This window comes from Peromyscus eremicus, chromosome 10 (assembly GCF_949786415.1).
Source record: "Peromyscus eremicus chromosome 10, PerEre_H2_v1, whole genome shotgun sequence".
NCBI classification, from domain to species: Eukaryota; Metazoa; Chordata; class Mammalia; order Rodentia; family Cricetidae; genus Peromyscus; species Peromyscus eremicus.
The window spans coordinates 97044354-97068310 of NC_081426.1; the positions used below are offsets into that span (position 1 = coordinate 97044354).

Consider the following 23957-nt stretch of genomic DNA (forward strand, 5'->3'; position numbering starts at 1 on the left):
GTCATTTGAAAAATTCCAATTGAGAAAAGATTAATATTTGTGCAAAGCCCACCATAAAACATTTCAGTTTGCATCTTCACTGGTCATACAGAAATATTTCACACAGTCCTATTCAGAAAAGAAACAAATAGCTTTAGTTTGCTAAAGTGCTTTGTGTGTGATTTTTGAGGGGAAAGTTGCTTTATGTGTTCTTAGTATTTAATATTATCCAATTAATATTAAAAAGTTGAATATTATTTTCTAAGCTGTAACTTGTTATTTAATCAAGTGCAAGACAGCAATTTACTTGATCTATTACTTTATACATATTTTACCATCAGGCAAAACAAGTATTACTTAAGGTAATATATTTTCTTTTTTTAAGAATTTTTTAAATTCATTTTACATACCAACTGCAGATCCCACTCTCATCCCTCCTTCCACTCCCCCCAGCCTTCTTCTCCCCAGACCACCCCCCAACCCCCCACCCCCTCTAAAAGGGTAAGGACTCCAGTGGGAAGTCAGCAAAGCCTGGTACATACAGTTGAGGCAGGACCAAGCCCCTCCTCACTTCGTCAAGGCTGAGCAAGGCATCCCATGATAGGTAATGGGCTCCAGAAAGATAGATCCTGATCCCACTGCCAGGGGCCTCTCAAACAGACCAAGCTACACAACTGTCTCTGGTATGCAGAAGGCCTAGACTGGTCCCATGCAGGTTCCACACCTGTGGGTCTAAAGTTTGTGAGTTCCTATGAGCTTGGTTCAGTTGTTTCTGTAGATATCCTCATCATGATCTTGACCCCCCTTGCTCATATACTCCCTCTTCCCTCTCTTCCACCGGAGCTTGGCCTGGTGCTTGGCTATGGATCTCTGCATCTGCTTCTATCAATTACTGGATGAAGGCTTCATGGAGGTCTCATCTGTTTTCCCTTCTCAAGGGGATCATGTGTCCATCTTAGGGTTCTCCTGTTTTCTAGCTTCTCTGGAGCTGTAGGTTGTAGTCTGGTTATCTTTTGCTTTACATCTAGTATTCACTTATGAGTGAGAACATACCATGTTTGTCTTTCTGAGTCTAGGTTACCTCATTCAGGATGATACTTTCTAGTTCCATCCATTTGCCTGCAAATTTTCATGATGTCATTGTTTTTTATAGCTGAGTAATACTCCACTATGTATATGTACCACATTTTCTTTATTCATTCTTTGGTTGAGGGGTATCTAGGTTGTTCCAAGTTCTAGCTATTAAGAATATTGCTGCTATGACCATAGATGAGCCAATATCCTTGTGCTATGATTGAACATTGATGTGCCCAGGAGTGGTATCATTGGGTCTTGAGGTAGATTGATTATGAATTTTCTGAGAAACTGCCATACTGATGTCCAAAGTGGTTGTACAAGGTTGCACTCCCACCAACAGTGGAGGAGTGTGTGTTCTTCTTGCTCCACATCCTTTCTTCAGTGTTTTTGATCTTAGCCATTCTGACAGGTATCTTAGATGGTATCTCAGAGTTGTTTTGATTTGCATTTCCCTGATGACTAAAGATGCCAAGCAATTCCTTAAGTGTCTTTCGGCCATTTGAGATTCTTCTGTTGAGAATTCTGTTTAGCTCTGTAGCCCATTTTTAAATTGTATTGTTTGGTATTTTGATGTCTAGTTTCTTGAATTCTCTATAAATTTTGGAGATCAGCCCTCTGTCAGATGTGGGGTTGATGAAGATCTTTTCCCATTCTGTAGGCTGTCATTTTGTCTTATTTACTGTGTCCTTTGCCTTACAGAAGCTTCTCAGTTTCAGGAGGTCCTATTTATTAATTGTTGCTCTCAGTATCTGTGCTACTGGTGTTATATTTAGGAAGTGGTCTCTTGTGCCAATGCATTCAAGACTACTTCCTACTTTCTCTTCTATCAGGTTCAGTGTAACTGGATTTATTTTGAGGTCTTTGATCCACTTTGACTTGAGTTATGTGCATGACGATGGATATGGATCTATTTGCAATCTTCTACATGTTGACATCCAGTTAATCAAGCACTATTTGTTGAAGATGCTTTCTTTTTTCCATTGTACAGTTTTGGCTTCTGTCAAAAAAACCAGATATTTATAGGTGTGTGGATTAATGTCAGGGTCTTCAGTTTGATTCTGTTGGTCCATGTGTCGGTTTTTATGCCAATACCAGGCTGTTTTTATTACTATAGCTCTATAGTAGAGGTTGAGGTCAGGGATGGTAATGCCTCCAGAAGTTCCTTTGTTGTACAGAATTGTTTTAGGTATCCTGTGTTTTTTGTCTTTCCATATGAAGTTGAGTATTGTTCTTTCAAGGTCTATGAAGAATTGTGTTGGGATTTTGATGGGGATTGCATTAAATTTGTAGATTGCTTTTGGTAAGATTGTCATTTTTATTATGTTGGTTCTACCTATCCATTAGCATGGGAGATCTTTCCATTTTCTGATATCCTCAATTTCTTTCTTCAAAGACTTAAAGTTTGTGTCATACACATCTTTCACTTGCTTAGTCAGAGTTACCCCAAGGTATTTTATATTATTTGTGGCTATTGTAAAGGGTGATGTTTCTCTGACTTCTTTCTCGGCCTGTTTATCATTTCTATATAGGAGAGCTACTGATTTTTTTTTTTGAGTTAATCTTGTATCCCACCACATTACTAAAGGTGTTTATCAGCTGTAGGAGTTTCCTGGTAGTTTTTGGGCTCACTTATGTATACTATCATATCATGTGCAAATAGCAAAAGTTTTACTTCTTCCTTTATAATTTGTATATCCTTAGTCTCCTTTTGTTGTTTTATTGCTCTAGCTAGAACTTCGAGTACTGTGGTGATATATTGTGTCCCCCAATATAGTGTGCATCCTAATAAACTTATCTGGGGTCAGAGGACAGATCAGCCACTAGATAGACATAGAGGCCAGAAAATGGTGGCACACATGCCTTTAATCCCATCACTTGGGAGGGAGAGATCCATCCGGATCTCTGTGAGTTCAGGGCCACACTGGAAACAGCTAGGCGTGGTAACAAGAGCCTTTAATCCCGGGAAGTGATGTCAGAGGGCAGAGGGGTATATAAGGCGTGAGGACCAGGACCTAGTGCTGGTTAAGCTTTTAGGCTTTTGGAGCAGCAGTTCAGCTAAGATTCATTCTGGATGAGAACTCAGAGGCTTCCAGTCTTAGGAAACAGGATCAGCTGAGGAATTGACGAGGTGAGGAAGCTGTGGCTTATTCTGCTTCTCTGATCTTCCAGCATTCACCCCAATAACTGGCCTTGGGTTTGTTTTTATTAATAAGAACTTTGAAGATTCATGCTACAGAGTATATATTGAATAGATGTGGGGAGAGTGGGCAGCTTTGTTTTGTTCCTGACTTCAGTGGAATCGCTTTGAATTTCTCTCCATTTAATTTGATGTTGGCTGTTGGCTTGCTGTAAATAACCTTTATTATGTTTAGGTATGTTCTTGGTGTTCCTGACCTGTCCAAGATCTTTATCATGAAGGGGTGTTGGATTTTGTCAAAGGCTTTTTCAGCATCAAATGAGATGATCGTGTGTTTTTTTTCTTTCAGTTTGTTTATATGGTGTATTACATTGACAGATTTTCATATGTTGAGCCATTCATGTACGTCTGGGATGAAGCCTACTGGATAACGGTGGATGATATTTTTTATGTGTTCTTTGATTTGGTTTGCCAGTATTTTATTGAGTATTTTTGCATCAATGTTCATGAGGGAGATTGGTCTATAATTCTCTTTGTTGCATCTTTGTGTGGTTTGGTAGCCTCATTAAAAGTTTGGCAATGTTCCTTCTGTTTCTATTGTGTGGAACAATTTGAAGAGTATTGGTATTAGCTCTTCTTTGAAATTCTGGTAGAACTTTGCACTGCAACCATTTGGTCCTGGGCTTTTTTTGGTTAGGAGACTTTTAATGACTATTTCTAGTTCCTTAAGGGTTATAGGTCTACTTAAGTTGTTTATCTGTACCTATCAAGAAAATTGTCCATTTCTTTCAGATTTTCCAATTTTGTGTAGTACAGGTTTTTGAAATATGACCTGATGATTCTCTGAATTTCCTCATTGTCTGTTGTTATGTCTCCCTTTTCATTTCTCATTTTGTTAATTTGGATGTTCTTTCCGCTTTTTGGTTAGTTTGGATAAGAGTTTGTCTATCTTGTTAATTTTCTCAAAGGACCAACTCTTTCTTTCATTGATTCTTTATATTGTTCTCTTTGTTTCTATTTTATTGATTTCAGCTCTCAATTTGATTATTTCTTGGCATCTATTCCTCCTGGGTGAGTTTGCTTCCTTTTGTTCTACAGGTTTCAGGTGTGCTGTTAAGTTGCTAGTGTGAGATTTCCTCAACTTCTTTATGTAGGCATTTAATGCTATGAAGTTTCCTCTTATCACTGCTTTCATAGTGTCCCATAAGTTTGGATATGTTGTACATTCAGTTTCATTGAATTCTAGGAAGTCTTTAATTTTTTTCTTTATTTCTTCCTAGACCCATTGGTGATTCAGTTGAGTAATTTTTGTTATTGTTGAAATCTAACTTTAAGCCATGGTGGTCTGATAAAATATAGGTTATTCCAATTTATTTGTATCTGTTGAGATTTGCTTTGTGACCTATTATGTGGTCAATTTTAAAGAAGGTTCCATGAGGTGCTGAGAAGAAAGTATATTCTTTTGTGTTAGGGTGGAATGTTCTGTAGATATCTGTTAAGTCCATTTGAGCCATAACATCTGTTAGATCCCTTATTTCTCTGTTAAGTTTCTGTCTGGCAGTAGGATGTTGAAGTCTCCCACTACTAGTGTGTGGGGTTTGATGTGTGATTTAAGCTTCAGTAATGTTTCTTTTACACTTGTGGGTGCCCTTGTATTTGGGGTCTAACTGTTCAAAATTGAGACGTCATCTTGATGAATTTTTTTCTTTGATGAATATGTAATGTCCTTCCCAATCTCTTTTGATTGATTTTAGTTTATAGTCTATTTTGTTAGATATTAGGATAGCTATAGCAGCTTGTTTCTTAGGTCCATTTGATGGGAAAGTATTTTACCAACCTTTTACTCTGAGGTAGTGTCTGTCTTTGAAGTTGAGGTGTGTTTCTTATATGCAACAGAAGGATGGATCCTGTTTTCATATCCATTCCATTAGCCTGTGTCTTTTTATAGGCAAATTGAGTCCATTGGTATTAAGGGATATTAATGACCAGTGATTGTTAACTCTTGTTATTATTATTATTATTATTATTACTTTTTTTTTTGGTGGTTTGCTGCTGTGGGATTATCTATTGCCTTTGTTTTCCTGGCTGCATCTAACTTCCTTAGATTGGGGTTTTCCTTCTAGTGCTTTCTGTAGGGTTGGATTTGTGGATAGGTATTGTTTAAATCTGGTTTTGTCATGGAATATCTTGTTTACTCCATCTATGGTGATTTAAAGTTTTGCTTGGTATAGTAGTCTGGGTTGACATCCATCCAACATCTGTCCAGGACCGTCTGGCTTTCAGAGTCTCCATTGACAAGTCAGGTGTTATTCTGATGGGTCTGTCTTTATAAGTCACTTGGCCTTTTTCCTTTACTGCTCTTAATATTCTTTCTTTATTTTGTATGTTTAGTGGTTTCAATATTATGTGACAAGAGGACTTTTTTGGTGGGTCTAGTCTATTTGGTGCGTTGTAAGCTTCTATGTATCTTCATAGGCATTTCCTTCTTTAGGTTGGGAAAGTTTTCTTCTATGATTTTTGTTGAATATATTTTCTGTGCCTTTGAGCTGGTATTCTTCTATCCCTATTATTATGTTTGGTCTTTTCATGGTGTCCCAGATTTCCTGGACATTTTGTATTATGACTTTTTTGGCTTTAGTGTTTTCTTTGACTGATGAATCTGTTTTCTTTATTGATATCCTCCATTCCTGAGATTCTCTGGAAATCTCTTGTATTCTGTGGGTTATGCTTGCATCTGTAGTTCCTGTTTGTTTACTCAGATTTTCCATTTCCAGCATTCCCTCAGTTTGTGTCTTCTTCATTGCTTCTATTTCAATTTTCAGGTCTTGAACTGTTTCTGTCACCTGTTTGATTGCTTCTTCTTTGTTTTTTTTTTTTTTTTTGAGGGATTTATTTATTTCTTCCAATTTCTTCTTTATTGTTTCCTTAATTTCTTTAAGGGAATTTTTCATTTCCTCTTTAAGGGCCTCTATCATCTTCATAAAGTTATTTTTACAGTTGTTTTCTTCTACTTTATCTGAGTTGGGGTGGTAGGACCACTAGGTTCTGGTGGTGCCATATTGCCCTTTATGTTGTTGAATATATTCTTACACTGTCATTTACCCATCTGGGTTTGGGATAATTACAGGTATAGGTGTTGCTTCTTGTGATGTCTCTGTTGGATGGGTCTTTTGTTCCTTTATTTTCTATTTCCTTTATTGCCTTTCAGCCTGAATGGCCAAGCATTCTGGTGATTGGCTGGTTGTCAGGTTGAGTAGGGTTGTCTCAGCTTAGGTTTGTAGGGGTTTGGGTGCCTAGATCCAGAATTCCTGCTAAGGCATTGGTTGGTTTCGTGCTCAGTTGGTCAGGGGTAGTGTGTGTTTCTTTGGCTCTGTTTTCAGGGCCAAAGTGTGTTTCATTCACTGGCCTTTTTTAACCTTTTGGCTCTGGTTTCAAGGACAAAGTATGCTTCTTTGGCTGTGGTTTCAGGGTCAGGGTGTGTTTCATTGGCTGGCCCTTTTACGCTACATGTAGAGCTTTATAAATTAATTTTTCTATAAGTTTGCAGGTACAAACAATATAAAAATGGACATAATAATGTTTGAACAGATTGTTGACATCAATTTTTTTTCTACAGAATACTGTTGTGTAACTGAATGCAAGTGTATTGGATAAAGATCTTCCCAAATAATAAGAAGCTCTCATGATTTTTTTTCAGGTACTCAAAGACTATTGTAATATGTATGGCTTTAACAGAATGATGTTACATAAAAAACTTTACTCCTGTATAAACTGCAAAACTTTACCACACTGACTACATTTACAGGGTTTCTCTGCAATATGTCATTTTCTCATGATTTCGAAGACTACTGATACATGCAAAGGCTTTACCACACTGATTACATACATAGGGTTTGTCTCCAGTATGTGTTCTTTTATGCACTTGAAGAGTACAGTGCTGTGCAAAGGCTTTACCACACTGATTACATTCATAAGGTTTCTCTCCAGTATGTGTTCTTTCATGCCTTTGAAGATAACTATGACATATAAAGGCTTTACCACACTGATTACATTCATAGGGTTTCTCTCCAGTGTGTATTCTTTTATGCATTTGAAGAGTACTGTGCTGTGCAAAGGCTTTACCACACTGATTACATTCATAGGGTTTCTCTCCAGTATGTGTTCTTTTATGTACTCTGAGATTTTTGTCATGTGCAAAGGCTTTACCACATTGATTACATTCATAGGGTTTCTCTCCAGTATGTGTTCTTCTATGCCTTTGAAGAGTACTGTGATGAACAAAGGCTTTACCACATTGATTACATCCATAGAGTTTCTCTCCAGTGTGTGTTCTTTTATGCACTTGAAGTTGATTGTGTTGTACAAAGGCTTTACCACATTGATTACATTCATAGGGTTTCTCTCCAGTATGTATTCTTTTATGCACTTGAAGATTAGCATGATGAGCAAAGGCTTTACCACACTGATTACATTCATAGGGTTTCATTCCAGTATGTGTTCTTTTATGTATTTGAAGTTTATTGTGTTGTGCAAAGGCTTTACCACATTGATTACATTCATAGGGTTTCTCTCCAGTATGTGTTCTTTTATGTATTCTGAGATTCCTGCTATGTGCAAAGGCTTTACCACATTGATTACATTCATAGGGTTTCTCTCCAGTATGTGTTCTTTCATGCACTTGAAGATTAACGTGATAAGCAAAGGCTTTACCACATTGATTACATTCATAGGGTTTCTCTCCAGTATGTGTTCTTTCATGTATTCTGAGATTCCTGTTATGTGCAAAGGCTTTACCACATTGATTACATTCATAAGGTTTCTCTCCAGTATGTGTTCTTTTATGTATTCTGAGATTCCTGTTATGTGCAAAGGCTTTACCACATTGTTTACATTCATAGAGTTTCTCTCCAGTATGTGTTCTTTCATGCCTTTGAAGATGACTGTCAAATGCAAAGGCTTTAACACATTGAGTATATACAGAAGGCTTCTCTCCACTACTACTTCTTTCATGCCTGCAAGGATAATTGGCACATGTAAAAGCATTACCACATTCAATACACTGTTGAATCTTTATATCTGTATGAATTAATTTCACTATTTGGTCCAATTGTAAAAAGGAATCAGATCTTAAGGTTTTATCACTGTGTTTACACTCGTGTTGTTACCCTTCATTAAGGGTTGTTTTGTATCTTTGAAGATACCTGTGATGGTAAGATCCTTTATTACATGGTTTACATTTACAGAATCTTTTTTCTATATGAAATTTTTCACATATTTGAAGAGAACTGGAAAAACTCAGAGCTTTACCACCCTTATTGCATTCATAAATTTTCCTATAATGTGGGTCATATTACATTTGCAAAGTGAACTAGGAGAAACAAAAGTGTTTACATATTCCTAGTACTCAAAGGGATTTTTGCAGTGTGAGTTTGTTGATGTATTAACAATAAAACTGGAAAACCGCCGGGTGGTGGTGGCACACGCCTTTAATCCCAGCACTCGGGAGGCAGAGCCAGGCGGATCTCTGTGAGTTTGAGGCCAGCCTGGGCTACCAAGTGAGTTCCAGGAAAGGCGCAAAGCTACACAGAGAAACCCTGTCTCGAAAAACCAAAAAAAAAAAAAAAAAAAAAAAAACCTGGAAAACCAATTACTTGTATATTTGAATCAAATTCAACAAGTATACTCAATGTGGGGACTGCTATACATTTTTTAATTGTTCTTAGAGAGAGGTATGTTAAAATTTTCCATATCCCTATGCTCATATGGCTTTTATCCAGAGTGACATATCACATGCCTAGTAAAGGGAAAATAATGAATTAAAAGGTTTCTACATTGAATTCATAAAGTTTGACTTTCTGTTCCTCTAGACATGTGGTATAGGTATTAAGGTTTCTCCACAACAACTTTCCCTTGACTCTTGACTCTGACTGATCCTCTCACTAAATTTAGCACAGTCACAACAAGTATATGAATTACACTAGCTTTTCAATGGACTATTTGCTTATTAGGTTTTGGAGATATAGCCATCACCTCTTCAACATGTATAGCTTCTGTAATATGAGTGGTATGAAACTAAATAGATTGGCAGTTCTACAGCCTAGCTCCCATGGTGTTATGATTCAAATGGTGAGATCTGTTAAGGCATAGTTTCTTTGTCTTCTGTCTTAAAATAATGCCTTGCAAATGCAATTTACCTACCTGAAATTGAGGTATATGGTTTTGTGAGAATTTAATAATCATCAATGCACATTAAGCTGTGCTTATTTACACTGTTGCTTTTGTTTAAAACTTCCAGGACACATTAAAATTTCTTCAGGGGCACATTGGTATGAGCTTGCACATGAAAATTACCTTTCATGTCTTCTAGAACTTTCACAATGTTCTTCAATATTATGGTCTTCCCAACTGTATCCTAAAATATAGTACCAGAAAATGTATGTTATGCTATTGAAAACTGTGCAAAATTTAAGTTACTGTCTTCAGGGTATCTTAGAACCATGACTGATTTATTCACCTCACTCTTCTTAATCAAATTACAGAAGAACATAAAAAACAAGGGACAGTTGTCTCCTTATTTTAAAACTTGAAGGAAAATTCAATCTTACCTACAGTAGTGAGGTTCCAGTAGGTCTCCAGCATCACATCTTTGTAGAGATTCTTCTGGGAAAGATCCAGCAAAGTCCACTCTTCCCAAGTGAAGTTGACATGCACATCATCATAGGTCACTGCATTCTAAAATATCCCACACATATATACAACAGAAAGCATGATACTGACAACATTGTAAATGTATACTTCTTTGATAGTATAGTCATGTAATTCTGGTGCTCCCCACACTAATTCCATGACATAGACATTATAATGTAATCACCAAGTCATTTGAATAGGAAGTTCACCTCTGTCATTTCTGTACCCTGTGAATGGAATATCAACTTGCAAGAGAAAATACCTATTAAAAAACATAGAGAGACAAGTAAACAGATCAACAATACAGAGTACACATGAGAGAAATTGTGTGAATAATTACTAACTGCAAAAAAGAAAAATAAGATGGAGAAGCTGGGTGTATTGGTTCATACCTTTAACCCCTGCACTCAGAAGTCAGAGGCAGGTATATCTGTCTCAGAGTTGAATGCCAGCCTAGTCTATGCAATCAGTTACAGGACAACCAGAAGTACATATTAGGACCCTGTCTCCTGTGCAAAAATCAGTCAAACAAACAAAAAAGATAGAACTTAGAGGTTTTTTACTAGAGTTCTTACAAAGAGTTATGCATTCATTCCACTTCTGTATTCATCTTCCACAAACCTGAAGTGCCTCAATTTAAACTGTAACATCAATAAGATTTTACTAAAAGGCACTGCATGATGAAACAGTTACAAATGGATAGATGAAAGCATTAGCAATATAAATGTTGATTATAACACAGGGCAGAAGAGATGGCTCAGTAGTAAAGAGCTCTTGCTGGTCTTTCATACAAGTGGGGTCAATTGCCAGAACTTACGGGGAATCACAACTATCCATTATTCCAAGTTCAGGGTTTCTGAGACAATTTTTTTTTTTTTGAGACAGGGTTTCTCTGTGTAGCTTTGCGCCTTTCCTGGAACTCACTTGGTAGCCCAGGCTGGCCTCGAACTCACAGAGATCCGCCTGGCTCTGCCTCCCAAGTGCTGGGATTAAAGGCGATCACTGTGAGGATCAGGTACCCATGTGGTACATATCCATGCATACAGGTAATGTACTCATTTTCATTAAAAAATTCAAAACAAACACAACAGGCAGGAAGAAGGTGATGTACCTGCAATACAATGACTCAGAAGGCTCAGGCAGTATTAATGTCATGAATACATGTCATCCTGAGAAACAGAATGATACCCTCTGCCAAATTTTAAAATTTAAGTTATGGGTAAAGCTCAGTACAACACCATATACTCAACATGGACAAAAACCTATGTTCTAGGCCCATCACACAATAATATAAAAAGAAAAAAGCCAAGAATGTTGGCCCACCTTTAATCCTAACACTTGCGAGCCAGAGTCAAGGGGATCTCTGAGTCTGAGGCCAGCCTGGTGTATAGAGCTACTTTCAGGACAGACAGGGCTACACAGACAAACCCTGTTTTCAAAAACAAATAAATTTAAAAAAACAAAAACAGAAGGGTAGCAAACTGGTAGCAATGAATATCAATTGCTTCTACTGAATCTTATGTGATTTAGGGATAGAGTCTATAATGGTGGTGAAGGCATGACAGGAGAAGAAGGAAGCTGGCTGATTAGTTTCAAACACAACACAGTAGACCCAAAGAACAGGAAGTGGGCTGAGTCTATAGAGACTCATATCACATCCCCAGTGAGGATTTTATCAAGGAAGGCTCCTTCTACTAAAGGTTTCAAAAACAATTGATAGTCATCAAAGAGAGACACATGTTCAAATACATCATCCTATCTGGGAGGTTTTTTTATTCAATGCATTCTGATCCAGGTCACTATAGGCTCATGGTCATCTATGAAGAAAGTGCATTTAGTCACTTCAATGATCCTCATAGTCTGCATCAACCCCTACACTGTTCAAATGTCCAAAGACTCTTCTGATACCCAAGACAATCTCTTGACCATGATATCTTGTAAAATCAGAAAACAAGTTACATCTTTCAAACATACAACAGTACAAAATACCATTCACATTCCAAAATAGAGAAATAGAGACATAGTGAGAGAAAATTGGATCAAGGCAAGACTGAAGCACAGCAGCACAAACATCAAATCCTGTAGCTCTATCTCAGACTCATGGAATTTCAATTTCAAAGGGCTTAGATGGCCCTATCCCCAAAACTTCTCATACATCTCTCCCTTCAGTTACTTTGACTTCCTATATGCAGCTAGCTCTCCCTGGAAGATATCTCATAGGTTAGGTATCTCAACATCTTGTGGTCTCAAAATACAATCCAGGCTGTTATAGAATATTATTTTAAGATGTATTATATTTGTTTATGCCCTGAAGATTTGTTTTAATGATGCAAAGATGTGTTGCATTCTTTTATGTTGCATTTATTTAACTCTGTGAAGTTGTAATACTTGGCCTGTCTAAAATACCTGATTGGTCTAATAAAGAGCTGAAAAGCAAATAGTTTGGCAGGAAAGGATAGGTGGGGATGGCAGACAGAGAGAATAAATGGGAGGAGAAATCTGTGAGGAAAAAAAGAAGAAGAAGAGGACACTGGGAGCCAATCACCCAGCTACACAGCAAGCCATGGTGTAAGAATTAAAGAATGGTATACAGAATAGAGAAAGATAAAAGCCCAGAGGCAAGAGGTACATGGAATAATTTAAGTTATGCTGGCTAGAAAGAAGCCAAGGTAAGGTCAGACATGTATAAGTAATATTAAGACTCTGTGTGATTGATTTGGTAGCTGTGTGGTGCCCCCCCCCCAAAAAAAAAGAATAAAGAACAAAAGAGCTAAGATCGAGAATAATAACAAAATGCCCGTGGCAGTGCAAGTATCTGCATTCTACAGCTAGGAAGGTTGAACAGTTTTCTGTCACGCACCTCCTGTTGGGCTGCAAGCTTTAGGCCAGTTTAAAAGTTTGCTCATGTAATCAAAAAAGACTAAGTGATATGCAGTAAAAGCGGATCAGATGGAAAAAACAAAACAAAACTGTGACCAGGTTCCAGTGTGTTTCTCAAAGAAAGAAATAAATGGATTAAAAATAGTAAAGTCTTTAAAGAGACAGTAAAAATAATATAGAAGAAAGAAGCCATGTAAACATGGGAAATACACAGAGAGTCTAGATCCTATATATTACTGTGTTGATTTTGAATTTTTTGAATGTTGATGAGCAAAGAACAACTGTTTGCAGACATGGGATTATAAACTGGACTGCAAAACTAAACCAACCTAGATACTTTAGGGCTATCTTAACTTTAAAATGGAAGTAAAAAAATATATGTGTCAAATGGAAATAAAAAATGCTTTGGAGAAGAGTTTTTGCTTTTATTCCCATAGGAGATGAGAGGCTGTGGATTCCCTTCAGGGATGAGATGGATCAGATTTGATGAGGGTACACTTCCTGAATATTGGCAGGTGATATCTACCAACAAAGGTTATCACCTGTCTTCCCAGGACTTGGCCATTATCTCAAATTTTCTCTCTGAGACCCTAAAGATGCCTTCACCCATAGACTACAGGAAGCAATTTGGAGAACATGGTGCCCACATTCCCAAGAGGGGTATAAAAGGCTTTTGGTTATTTGGTGAGTTATGGATGTGTGTTACTACTTAGGGGAATATAGGATAAAGAAAACCAACTATTAATCTCAGATATTTTACATTGGCATGGACTTTGGTATACTGATAAAAAAATTAAAGTTAATTTTTTTTACACTCTCTATGTGTGTCTACTCTTGTTTGGGGTATTGTGCTTTACACCGCATTTAAAAATGCAATGTATAATTAAGAAATGAGATTAGTAGTTAATCTATAACAATCAAACTTGTAGTCACATTAAGTATTTTTCAAGGTTAAATAGGTATATTTTAGACAGATAAATGGTCTTCAAACACTTCGAACACTTATAAATGTGGCATTTAAAATGTTTTGTTAACATAAGGTTTTTTCATGACAATGAGACACATCTGCTCCTGGCAGTACCAATTTACTTCATAAAAAGATGATGGGCATTGAAGAAACTCCATGGGAGTTTGCTTTCATTGTGGCAAGATTAGCCATTTGGGAAAGAAACTGCTTTTGCCTTGACTTCTTGACAGTGTGCTGTGCAGACTGGACATGTAGGACCCACATGAAACTGACTACTGAACTTTGCCAAAACAAGGCAAGACAGTCCATTGAAGTTCCTGTTTCACTGAAGAGTCTGTCAGATATTCTGCAGGACACAGAGGAAAATGACTGAGAAACTTTGTCAATACAAGGCAGGACAGTCCTACAAACTTCTCACTTCACTGAAAAGTCTGCCAGATACTCTAGGCATGTAGGCTGAAGATGGATGTCCAAATGTTGTAGGGGAAATTTGGGTGACTGTCCAGGCAGATGTCTCTGTTGTTAGGTAATATTAATTCCTTCTGGGATCTTTGATGGAATTAAAGACCAAATAATTAGAGTTTCAGTTTTCCATAGTTATGATAGAAAGCAAATTAGGTATTAAATTTTACAGTCACTAAGATGGGATGGATAATGGAGTGTTTTCTCTGAATTTGCTAAATACAAATGGACTGAATATTGTGAATGTAATTCTTACTTGATAACTGTTTAGTTGTATATAGTTTTATTATGTTAAAGTTAAAACCTTTCATTTTATTTAGACAAAAAGGGGGAAATGTGGAATATTATTTTAAGATGTGTTATATTTGTTTATGCCATGGAAGATTTGTTTTAATGATGCAAAGATGTGTTGCATTCTTTTATGTTGCATTTGTTTGACTCTATGAAGCTGTGATACTTTGCCTATATAAAATACCTAATTGGTCTGATAAAGAGCTGAATGGCCAATAGCTTGGCAGGAAAGGATTGGCAGAGCTGGTGGACTGAGAGAATAAATGGGAGGAGAAATCTGGGAGGAAAAGAGGAAGGAGGAGCAATAAATGGAGAAGACACCAGGGGCTAGCCACCCAGCTACACAGTAAGCCACAGAGTAAGAAGACAGATATACAGAATAGAAAAAGATAAAATCCCAGAGGCAAAAGGTAGATGGGATAATTTAAATTGAGAAAAGCTGTCTAGAAACAAGCCAAGCTAAGACTGGGCATTTCTATAGAATAAGTTTACATGTGTGATTTATTTGGGACCTGGGTCGCCAGCCCCCAAAAGAGTAAAGAGAAACAACAACAACAACAAACACCTGGCTGCATCATTACAGCTTTATGCAATGAACTCTCAGTCTCCTCACTGGGTTTCTGACTCTATCAGACATAGATGCCTGCAACAATGCTGAACTGTAACCACAGACTAAGAATCTGTGACTTTAAATTTTGATTCTTTCTTGTTTCCAGGACCAGCACATGATGGGTGATCCTGCAAAGCTTGACTTCTTAATTGGGATGGACACTAACACACTTGGAGCACAGGTGAAGCAGGTTTTGTATGAAGTTGCTTCCTGGGACTAGAAATCACTTTGCTTACTCCTTCCATAAATTGAAAGTTTAGCTGGATGAAGTCTTACCCTTTGGGCACCTTGCTAGGCTTCAATTCCAGCACAAGGGCCTTCTCTATAATAGTGATAAACTCCTTGAAATTTTCTGCCTGTTTCAGCACTTGACTGCCATCTGAAACTACCTTTTAGTTTTCATTTATTTCTGCCCCACTTGTTTTTTTTTCCACTGTAGATCTGAATGAATCATCAGTAATAACCATCTAACAGATTCCATATTCCATTTAAAAATTTTTCCCATTATTTTTTTAATTCTGCCTTACTAAATTTCCAGGGCGTAGGCAGAACAAGAAAGATTTTGGAGCCAAAGTATCACACAAATGACCTCTAGCTCAATTTTTATGGAGTCTATTTCAACTGAAATCCTATGATTTTAATCTCCACTTTCTGCTATTACTCTCAACATCCTCACCTTCCTGGTCCTACAAGAACAGCCAATTAAGTTCTGTGTACAACTTTCTATGGTTTTTGCCACCTAAAGTCTTGATACTTTCCACATTCTTCCAAAAGACAACATTCCCAGGTTCTACCTAGCAATAAAATCACTTTTGTTGTCCCATTTTTGTTCTAACTTTTTCTCTGTTGCTGTGATTAAATCCATTAACCAAAAGATTCTCAAGTAAAGAACAGGATTATTTGGCTAATTCTGTTAGGTTACAGTCCACCATTTTGAGAACTTAGGATAGAAACTCAAGCTAGCAACTGAAGGCAAAAATCCATGGGCAAAGATTGTTTCCTGGCTTTCTCTCTTGCCTAGTCACTGTCTCATGCTCAGATTGCTCCCTTGTTCAGCCCAGGCCCACTTTCTTAGGAATATTGCTACTCTCAGTGGAAGATTCTTCCCACATCAATCATCAATCAACACAGTCTCTCACAGACATAGCAGTTTCTGGCTATTATGAATAAAACTGCTATGAACATAGTTGAGCAAGTATTCTTTTGGTAGGATGGAGGAGCATCTTTTGGGTATATGCTCAGGAGTGGTACAGCTGGGTCTTGAAGTGGATTGACTCCCAATTTTCTGACCATTGCATATTGATTTCCACAATGGCTGTACAAGTTTGCACTTGCAAAAGAAATGAATCCCCTTGTTCCATGTCCTTGACAGTATTAGAAGTCACTTGTGTTATTGATCTTAATCATTCTGACAGGTGTAAGATGAAATCTCAAAGTAGTTTTGATAACCATGATGGCTAAGGATGTTAAACATTCTTCAAGTGTTTCTCAGCCATTTTAGGTTCCTCTACTGAGAATTCTGTTTAGTGGTGTATCCCATTATAATTGGATTATTTGGTTTGTTGTCTAGTTTCCTGAGTTCTTTATTATCCTGAGTAAGGCAACCATAAGCACATATACAAACATGGTATATACTCACCTATAAGTGGATATTAGCAATTAAATAAAGTACAATCACAGTAATCACAGTACAATCCATAGATGCAGAGAGGCTAAGTAACAAGAATATCTCTAGGGGTGATGCATAGATCTCCCTGGGAAGAGGAAATAGATTTTGTGAATGTACTGATGGCAGGTGAGGTTGGGAAAAAGAGGGATTAGATGAGTAAGGAAGGGACTGAGGGGGAGAATACAGGGAGAGATGAATGGTATAGGGAGCTTTTAGCAGGTGATATGAAAACAGTGCACTGCAAACTTGCTAGAACCTATAAGGGTGACCCTAGTGAGGACTCCTAATAATCAAGAATATGGAGGCTGAACCAGTCATCTTCTGTAACCACATAAGCCTCCCAGTGATGGGACTGGGACACCAAGCCACAAAACATTTGACTCATACTTGTCCTGCCTGCAAGGTATGCTGGGGCAAGGGTGGCTCAGAGTTTCTGTAGTAGCCAACCAATGACTGGTCTAACATGAAGCCCAAACTGTGGGAGAAAGCCCATGCTTGACACTGCCTGGACAGCCAGGAACCAGAACTTGGATGGCTCAGAGAACTAGGGTAGAACCAAATACATCTAACCAAGAAAAAAGTCAATGAAATGATTTGTAACAATTTTCTGCTATAATCGTGTGTTGGTGCCTAGCCCAATTGTTATTAGAGGCTTCTTCCAATAGCTAATGGGAGCACATGCAGAGATCTCTATACAAACATTAGCTTGAGCTCTGGGAATCCTGTGGAAGGAGGGGGTGAGGATTGTAGGAGCCAGAGGAGTTGAGGAAACCAGGAGAATATAGCCCACAGAATCAACTAAGCAGGGTTCACAGAGGCTCAGAGAAACTGAAGTGGCAATCATGGAGCCTACATGGCTCTGTGCCAGGTCTTCTACATACATGCTATGGTTTTTTAGCCTGGGGTGTTTGAGGAACTTCTAAGTATAGGAGTTGAGGTGTCTCTGACTCTTTTGGCTGCTTGAGACACTTTTCCTCCTATTGGGTTACCTTGTCCAGCCTTGATATGAGGGTTTGCACCTTGTTATGATGTGTTGGCAGATATCCCTGGGAGTCCTGCTCTTTTGTGAAGGGAAACAGAGTAGCAGTGAGTCTGGGGAAATGGAGATTTGAGGGGGGAACTGGAAGGAATGGAGGAAGGGGAGGCTGTAGACAGGATGTATTGTATGAGTGAAGAATAAATATAAAGAGAAAAATGAAAATGCATTTAGTCTAACTTCAATGATCCTCATAATCTGTAGCAGCCCAAATAGCACAAATGTCCAAGGTCTCTTCTGACACTCAAGACAATTTCTTGACTGTCACATCTTATAAAATCAAGAAACAAATTAAGGATTTCCAAAACACAATGGCACAGGATATAGTCCCATCCAGAAAAAGAGATATAGGACTGTGTTCTAGGCCCCAACTCAGGCAGACAACCCCTGCTCATGTGAATGTCACACCAGTCAGAGGAACAGGAAGGTAGGCCACTAGCCTATGAAACTTCCACTTTTCCTACATTCCCACAGACATAATCCCCCCCACCAACCCTACACCAAAGCCATGTTCATACCCCCAAATCAAATAGATAGATAGCCTCTGCTGAGTGCAGGCCACACCAGCCAGAAGAACAAGTAGGCAAACTGAGGCAAAGACTCCCTGCTGGACCAGAGGCCATGCCAGCCATCAGATATCCATGTAGGCTGCTCACCTGTGGACCTCCTTCATTTTTTCAATAATCCCCCAACACTACCCCAATTCCACTTCCCTCCTCATCTCTGTGTTGTGGACTCCAACTTTGGTGGAGACCCCTTGCTCAAACAAACGACACACCATCTGCCAAAAGTCCATGTAGGCCACTTGCCCACAGACCTCCCCCATTTTCTCAGTGCCTCCTCAACACTATCCCCAAGCTTCCTCCCCTCTTCCCTTTTTTCAGCCCCCAAATTGGGCAGATACTCCTTGCTAGAACAAAGGCCACATGTACTATAAGATTTCCAGTCCCCAACTTGGGGTGAGAACCCATTTTCAATCATAAGCCACATAAACCAGAAGACCAGAGAGCAAATAGAAACCAAAGAACAAACCATCCATCCAACAAAGACAAACTGAGAAATTGGCACCTAGATCCATAGTCACCTCAAACCCAGATACCTGGACACCAGCATAAGAACACAATCAACAACAGCCAGAGCAATGTCACTACCAGATTCCAGCTATCCTACTACAGCAAGCCCTGAATATTCCAACACAGTTGAAGCACAATTAAGAGACATTAAGACCACCTTTATAAAGATGATAACAGTCCTTAAAGAGGAAGTGAATGAATCCTTTAAAGAAAGTAGGGAAAGGATAAATGAAACATTGGAGGAAGTGAATAAATCCCTTAAAGAAAGCAAAAAAAAAAAGTGAAGAAAATGAATGAATCTGTACAAGACTTGAAAATGTAAATAGCAGCAATTAAAAAACGCAAACTGAAGGAATTCTGGAAATTGAAATCTAGGTAATTGAACAGGACCTACAGAGGCAAGCTTGACAAAAAATGCAAGACATAGAACAGAGAATTTCAGGCTTTGAAGACATGATAGAAGAAATGGATATGCCAATCAAAGAAAAAGTTAAATCTAAAAATTTCCTGAAAGAGAACATCCAGGAAATCTGGAACACTATGAAAGGACCAAACCTAAGAATAACAGGAAGAGAAGGAGAATAATCTCAGCTTAAAGAAAATATTTTCAAAAAAATTGATAGTTGAAAATTTTCCTAACTTAAAGGACACAGGAGAACACAGCCCACAGAATCAACTAAGCAAGGATCATAGTGGCTCACAGAGACTGAAACAGCAATAACAGACTAGAGGGGTCTGCACCAGGATCTCTGCACATGTTATGGTTGTGTAGCTTGATGTTTTTGTGGGACTCCTAACAGTGGGAGTGTGTGTGTGTGTGGGGGGGGTTGTCTTTGACTTTTTTGCCTGATCATGGAATCATTTTTCTCCTACTAGGTTACTTCATCCAGCCTTGATATGAGAGTTTGTGCCTAGTCTTATTGTAATTTGTTATAGAGGGTTTTGTTGATATCCCTGGGATATCTGTTTTATTCTGAATGCAAAATGAAGGAGGAATGGGTCTGGTGAAGAGGGGAGCAGTAGAGGACTTGGAGGAGTGGAGGGAGGGGAAACTCAATCAAGATGTAATGAATGAGAGAATAAATTTTAAAAAAGAAAGAAAGAAATGTGGACACAGTGAGAGAAGATTGGACCAAGGCAAGACTAAAACTCAGCAAGGTAAACAACAAATCCTGTAGCTCTGTCTCAGACAGGTGGGGCTTCATTCTCAAAGGGCTTAGCTCTATCCCTGAAATTTTTCATATGTGTCTCTCCTTTGCTACTTCCATACTCTGCATATAGCTTTCCATGGCAGATGTTTCATAGCTTGGGTATCTCAATATTCTATCATCTCAACATATAACACTGGCTTCATCTACACAGCTTCATGTAATGAACTCTCACAGTCTGCTCATTGGGTTTCTGACTCTGCCAAACATAGATGGATGCAACAGTGCTGAACTGTAACCACACAGGAAGAATCTATGACCTATAAACTTTGCATCGTTCTTGTTTCCAGGACCAGTACAATGTGGGTTAATCCCCCGAAATTTGGCTTCTAAGTTGTGATGGACTCTACCACACTTGGACCAGAGTTGCAGCAGGTTCTGTATGAAGTTGATTTTGAGGATTAGAAATAAAGTTGCCTATTCCTTCCATAAATTGAAGGCTTAGATGGATGGAGTCTTACCCTTAGGGTACCTTCCTAGGCTTCACATGCCAAGAAAGGCCTTCTCTTAAATGGTGCTAAACTTCTTGAAATTTCCTGCCTTTGCTTCACCATAGGACTCCCATTTGAAACTACCTAGTGCTGTTTTTCTCTAAGAAACTGACTTTTTATTTCTTTCTGCACCACTTATTTCTTTTACACTGTAGACCTGATTAAATCATCAGTAATAAACACACAACAGAATCAGTACTTTGTCTAAGAAATTGGCTAATTACTTTTTAATTCTGCTTTACTCAATTCTCAGGGAATAGAGAAAATAAGAATGATTTGTATACAAATGACCTAGCTAAATTTTTCATGGAGTCTATTTCTCACTGAAATCCTATGATCTCAATCTCCACTGTCTTTGTTACTTTCAAAACTCCCATATTCCTAGTCCTACAAGAATAGCTGATTAAGCTCTGTGTGCAGCTTTCTATGACTGTTGCCATCTAAAGTCCTAATATCTTCAACATTACTCCAAAAGACAACATTCTGAGTTCTCAGCAACAAAATAACTTTTGGTGTACCATATTTTGTTCTAACTTGCTTGTTTCTAACCAAAATAATCTTGGATAATTGCTGTGGGATAATGCTTTTGTACACTGGATTAATAAAACGCTGATTGGCCAGTAGCCAGGCAGGAAGTAAAGGCAGGATAAACAGACAAGGAGAATTCTGGGAAGAAAAAGGCTGAGTCAGGAGACGCCAGCCTGCCATCCAGGGAGCAGTATGTAATGGCACACAGGTAAAGCCATGAAACATGTGGCAACATATAGATGAACAGAAATGGGCTGATTTTAAGTGCAAGAGCTTGTCAGTAGTAAGCCTGAGCTAATGGCCGAGCAGTTTTAATTAATATAAGCCTCTGTGTGTTTACTTGGGCCTGAGTGGCTGAGGACTGGGTAGGACACAGAAAAACTTCAGCTAGAGATAATGAACAGGTTTATTTGGCTGATATTGCCAGATCACAACCCACAATTGTGGGAGTTTAGGATAGAGACTCATATTGGGAACTGAAGGCAAAACTCACAGGGAAATTTTGCTTACTGGCTTTCTCTCTTTCTTGGTCACTGTCTCCTGCTCAGCTAGCTTTCTTATCCATCTCAGGTCCACTTGCTTAGGGTATTGCAACCTTAGTAGAAGAGCCTTCCCATATCAATCATTAATCAATACAGTTTCTCACAAACATAGTAAGTAGTGATTCTGATCTAGGAATAGCCTCAATTGATGTTCCCTCAGATGTCTCTAGGCTATATCATGTTGACAGCTGAAGGTTATTAAGACAAAGAAACAATAATATATGAGAAGGGATTTTTGTTTGTTTGTTTGTTTGTTTTTTGAGACAGGATTCCTCTATAGCTTTGGAGCCTGTCCTGGAACTCACGTAGACCAGGCTGGCTCTTAACTCATAGAGATCCACCTGCCTCTGCCTCCTGAGTGCTGGGATTAAAGGCATGCACCACCACTGACCAGCCTTGAGAAGGTTTTAAAAACACAAAATGAATATATTAACCATATCAATCACTTAAGCTGCAAAAACCCAAACATGAAGATAGAAACAACTGGAAAACACAGATATGCTGTGGGATGTTCTGTATGGTAAATGTGTTAATAAATAAAACAGTGATTGGCCAGTAGCCAGACAGGAAGTATAGGTGGGATTAACAGAGAGGAGAATTGAGGGAACAGGAAGGGAAGGGGGAGACTGCCTGCAGCCACTGCCAGGACAAGGAAAATGTAAGGTACCAGTAAGCCATGATCCATGTGGCAAAGTATAGATTAATAGAAATGGGCTGAATATAAGAATAAGAGCTAGACAATGATAGGCCTGAGCTAATGGCCAAACAGTTTAAATAATATAAGCGTCTGTGTGTTTATTTTATAAGTGGCCTGTCAGACTGCTGGGGCTTGGTGGGACCCGGAGAGAAAACTCCAGCTACAAATGGTGCCCAAGGGCTTGAGTTTCCACCTTAAACCTGAGAATATTTAATAATCAACCCTAAACGGAGCCAAAACCAGGTTCCTGCTTCATATCTTATACCAGGTGGCTAGATGCCGCAACATGCGGGATTCAGCTATGGCGGGTTCGTGGTGTGCGTGCAGGCTTGACCTAGGCTATGTTACACAGGTGTCTCCAAGCTTCACACTATGCTGTGTGTTGGATATAGTTTTTGCTAGTTTAAAAAAAAAAAGCAGTTTCTGGGCTACCCGCTGCTTTGATAGAAGCACAGACCCACTATTTCCAGAGCTGGGAGAAAACGTACCACCACCATGTTGGAAAGCTAAAATGGGCGGAGCCAGCAGCCACAGTGCAGTTTCAGTCTTAGAATGCTGCAGTTTAAAGCAATAGGTTCACAATAAGACAGATTCAGATGAAATGGTTTACAATGTACGTAAAAATGTACGTAGGCTTGAAAGAGAGAGAAAAAGGAATATATGTATATGCAGTTATATAAACAAATAGATAGTTTTTAAAAATAAAGTCTTTAAAGAGACAGTAAAATTAATATAAAAAATAAGCCACGTAAAGATGGCTATCACACAGAGAATCTGGATTATGTTCTCTTTGATATTCATAACTGAAGAAAAACATTTGATTGTAAAAGCTGTTGAGTTATGCCAAAATGTAAATTTTAAAGGTACCTTGACTTCAAAATTTTGATTTAAGGATATGTTGCTTTGGAAAAGAGGCTCTGCTTTTGTTTCCACAGAAAGCCACAGGCTATGCATTTGTTCCAGATTAAGATACATCAGGTTTGACCAGCCAAGACCCCCTGAAAGGTCTCTGATGACACCATGGCCCAGGTGATCCAACATCCAGAATGGTTTCAAGGCAACTGGCTCAGACAATACAGCCTCATGGACTACCCCATAAGCCTAAAATTTTCTTTGTGTCCCCATAAGATACAGCGCCCCCCTTCAACAGGAAGTAGTAAGAGATGCTACGCCCAAATTCCCAAATACACCAAGCTGGCTTTGGAGATGGAATTGGCTCACTCCCCCTCTAAATCCAGACATATTGCTAAAAAAAAAAAAAAAAAAAAGTTAAGAGATTCTTGTGTCCCAAATCAGAAGAGCCCTCTGATGTGGGACAGAGAAAAACCAATATTTTTATTTAAAACAGGTTGCTTATAAATACAATCTCTTTATAAAGAAAAAAAAGGAATAGTTTAGATATGATAAGATTAAAGGATAGATTAATGAACCTACTTTTAAAGAACAACTTGTTTAAAATGTTTTACATTGGTATAGATTTTAGTTTATTGATACAAGTTTAAACTTAATTTTGTTATACTGTATATATATTTCTATTCTCGTTTGAGGTATTATGTTTATGTAACTCATTTAGATTGTAATGGATAATTAGGAAATACAGATTAGTAATTAGTCTTCTATGAT

The 23957-nt window shown here is 38.3% G+C and overlaps 1 protein-coding gene across 2 annotated transcripts in view; it reads right to left on the minus strand.

Annotated features, from left to right (window-relative positions):
• Rnf212 (ring finger protein 212) overlaps positions 1-23957 on the minus strand; it is a 71102-nt gene that overhangs the window by 37263 nt on the left and 9882 nt on the right. Inside the window, exons 2-4 of one of the 2 annotated variants that reach the window (XM_059274978.1) lie at positions 9799-9925; positions 9545-9605; positions 5462-8205 (exon numbers count right to left, since the gene is read on the minus strand). In XM_059274978.1, coding sequence (XP_059130961.1) covers positions 6993-8205; positions 9545-9605; positions 9799-9925 — 1401 coding nt within the window. In that variant the 3' untranslated portion in view covers positions 5462-6992. Of the gene's footprint in view, positions 1-5461; positions 8206-9544; positions 9606-9798; positions 9926-23957 lie in introns of those variants that run through there. The other variant, XM_059274981.1, reaches the window with a different exon arrangement.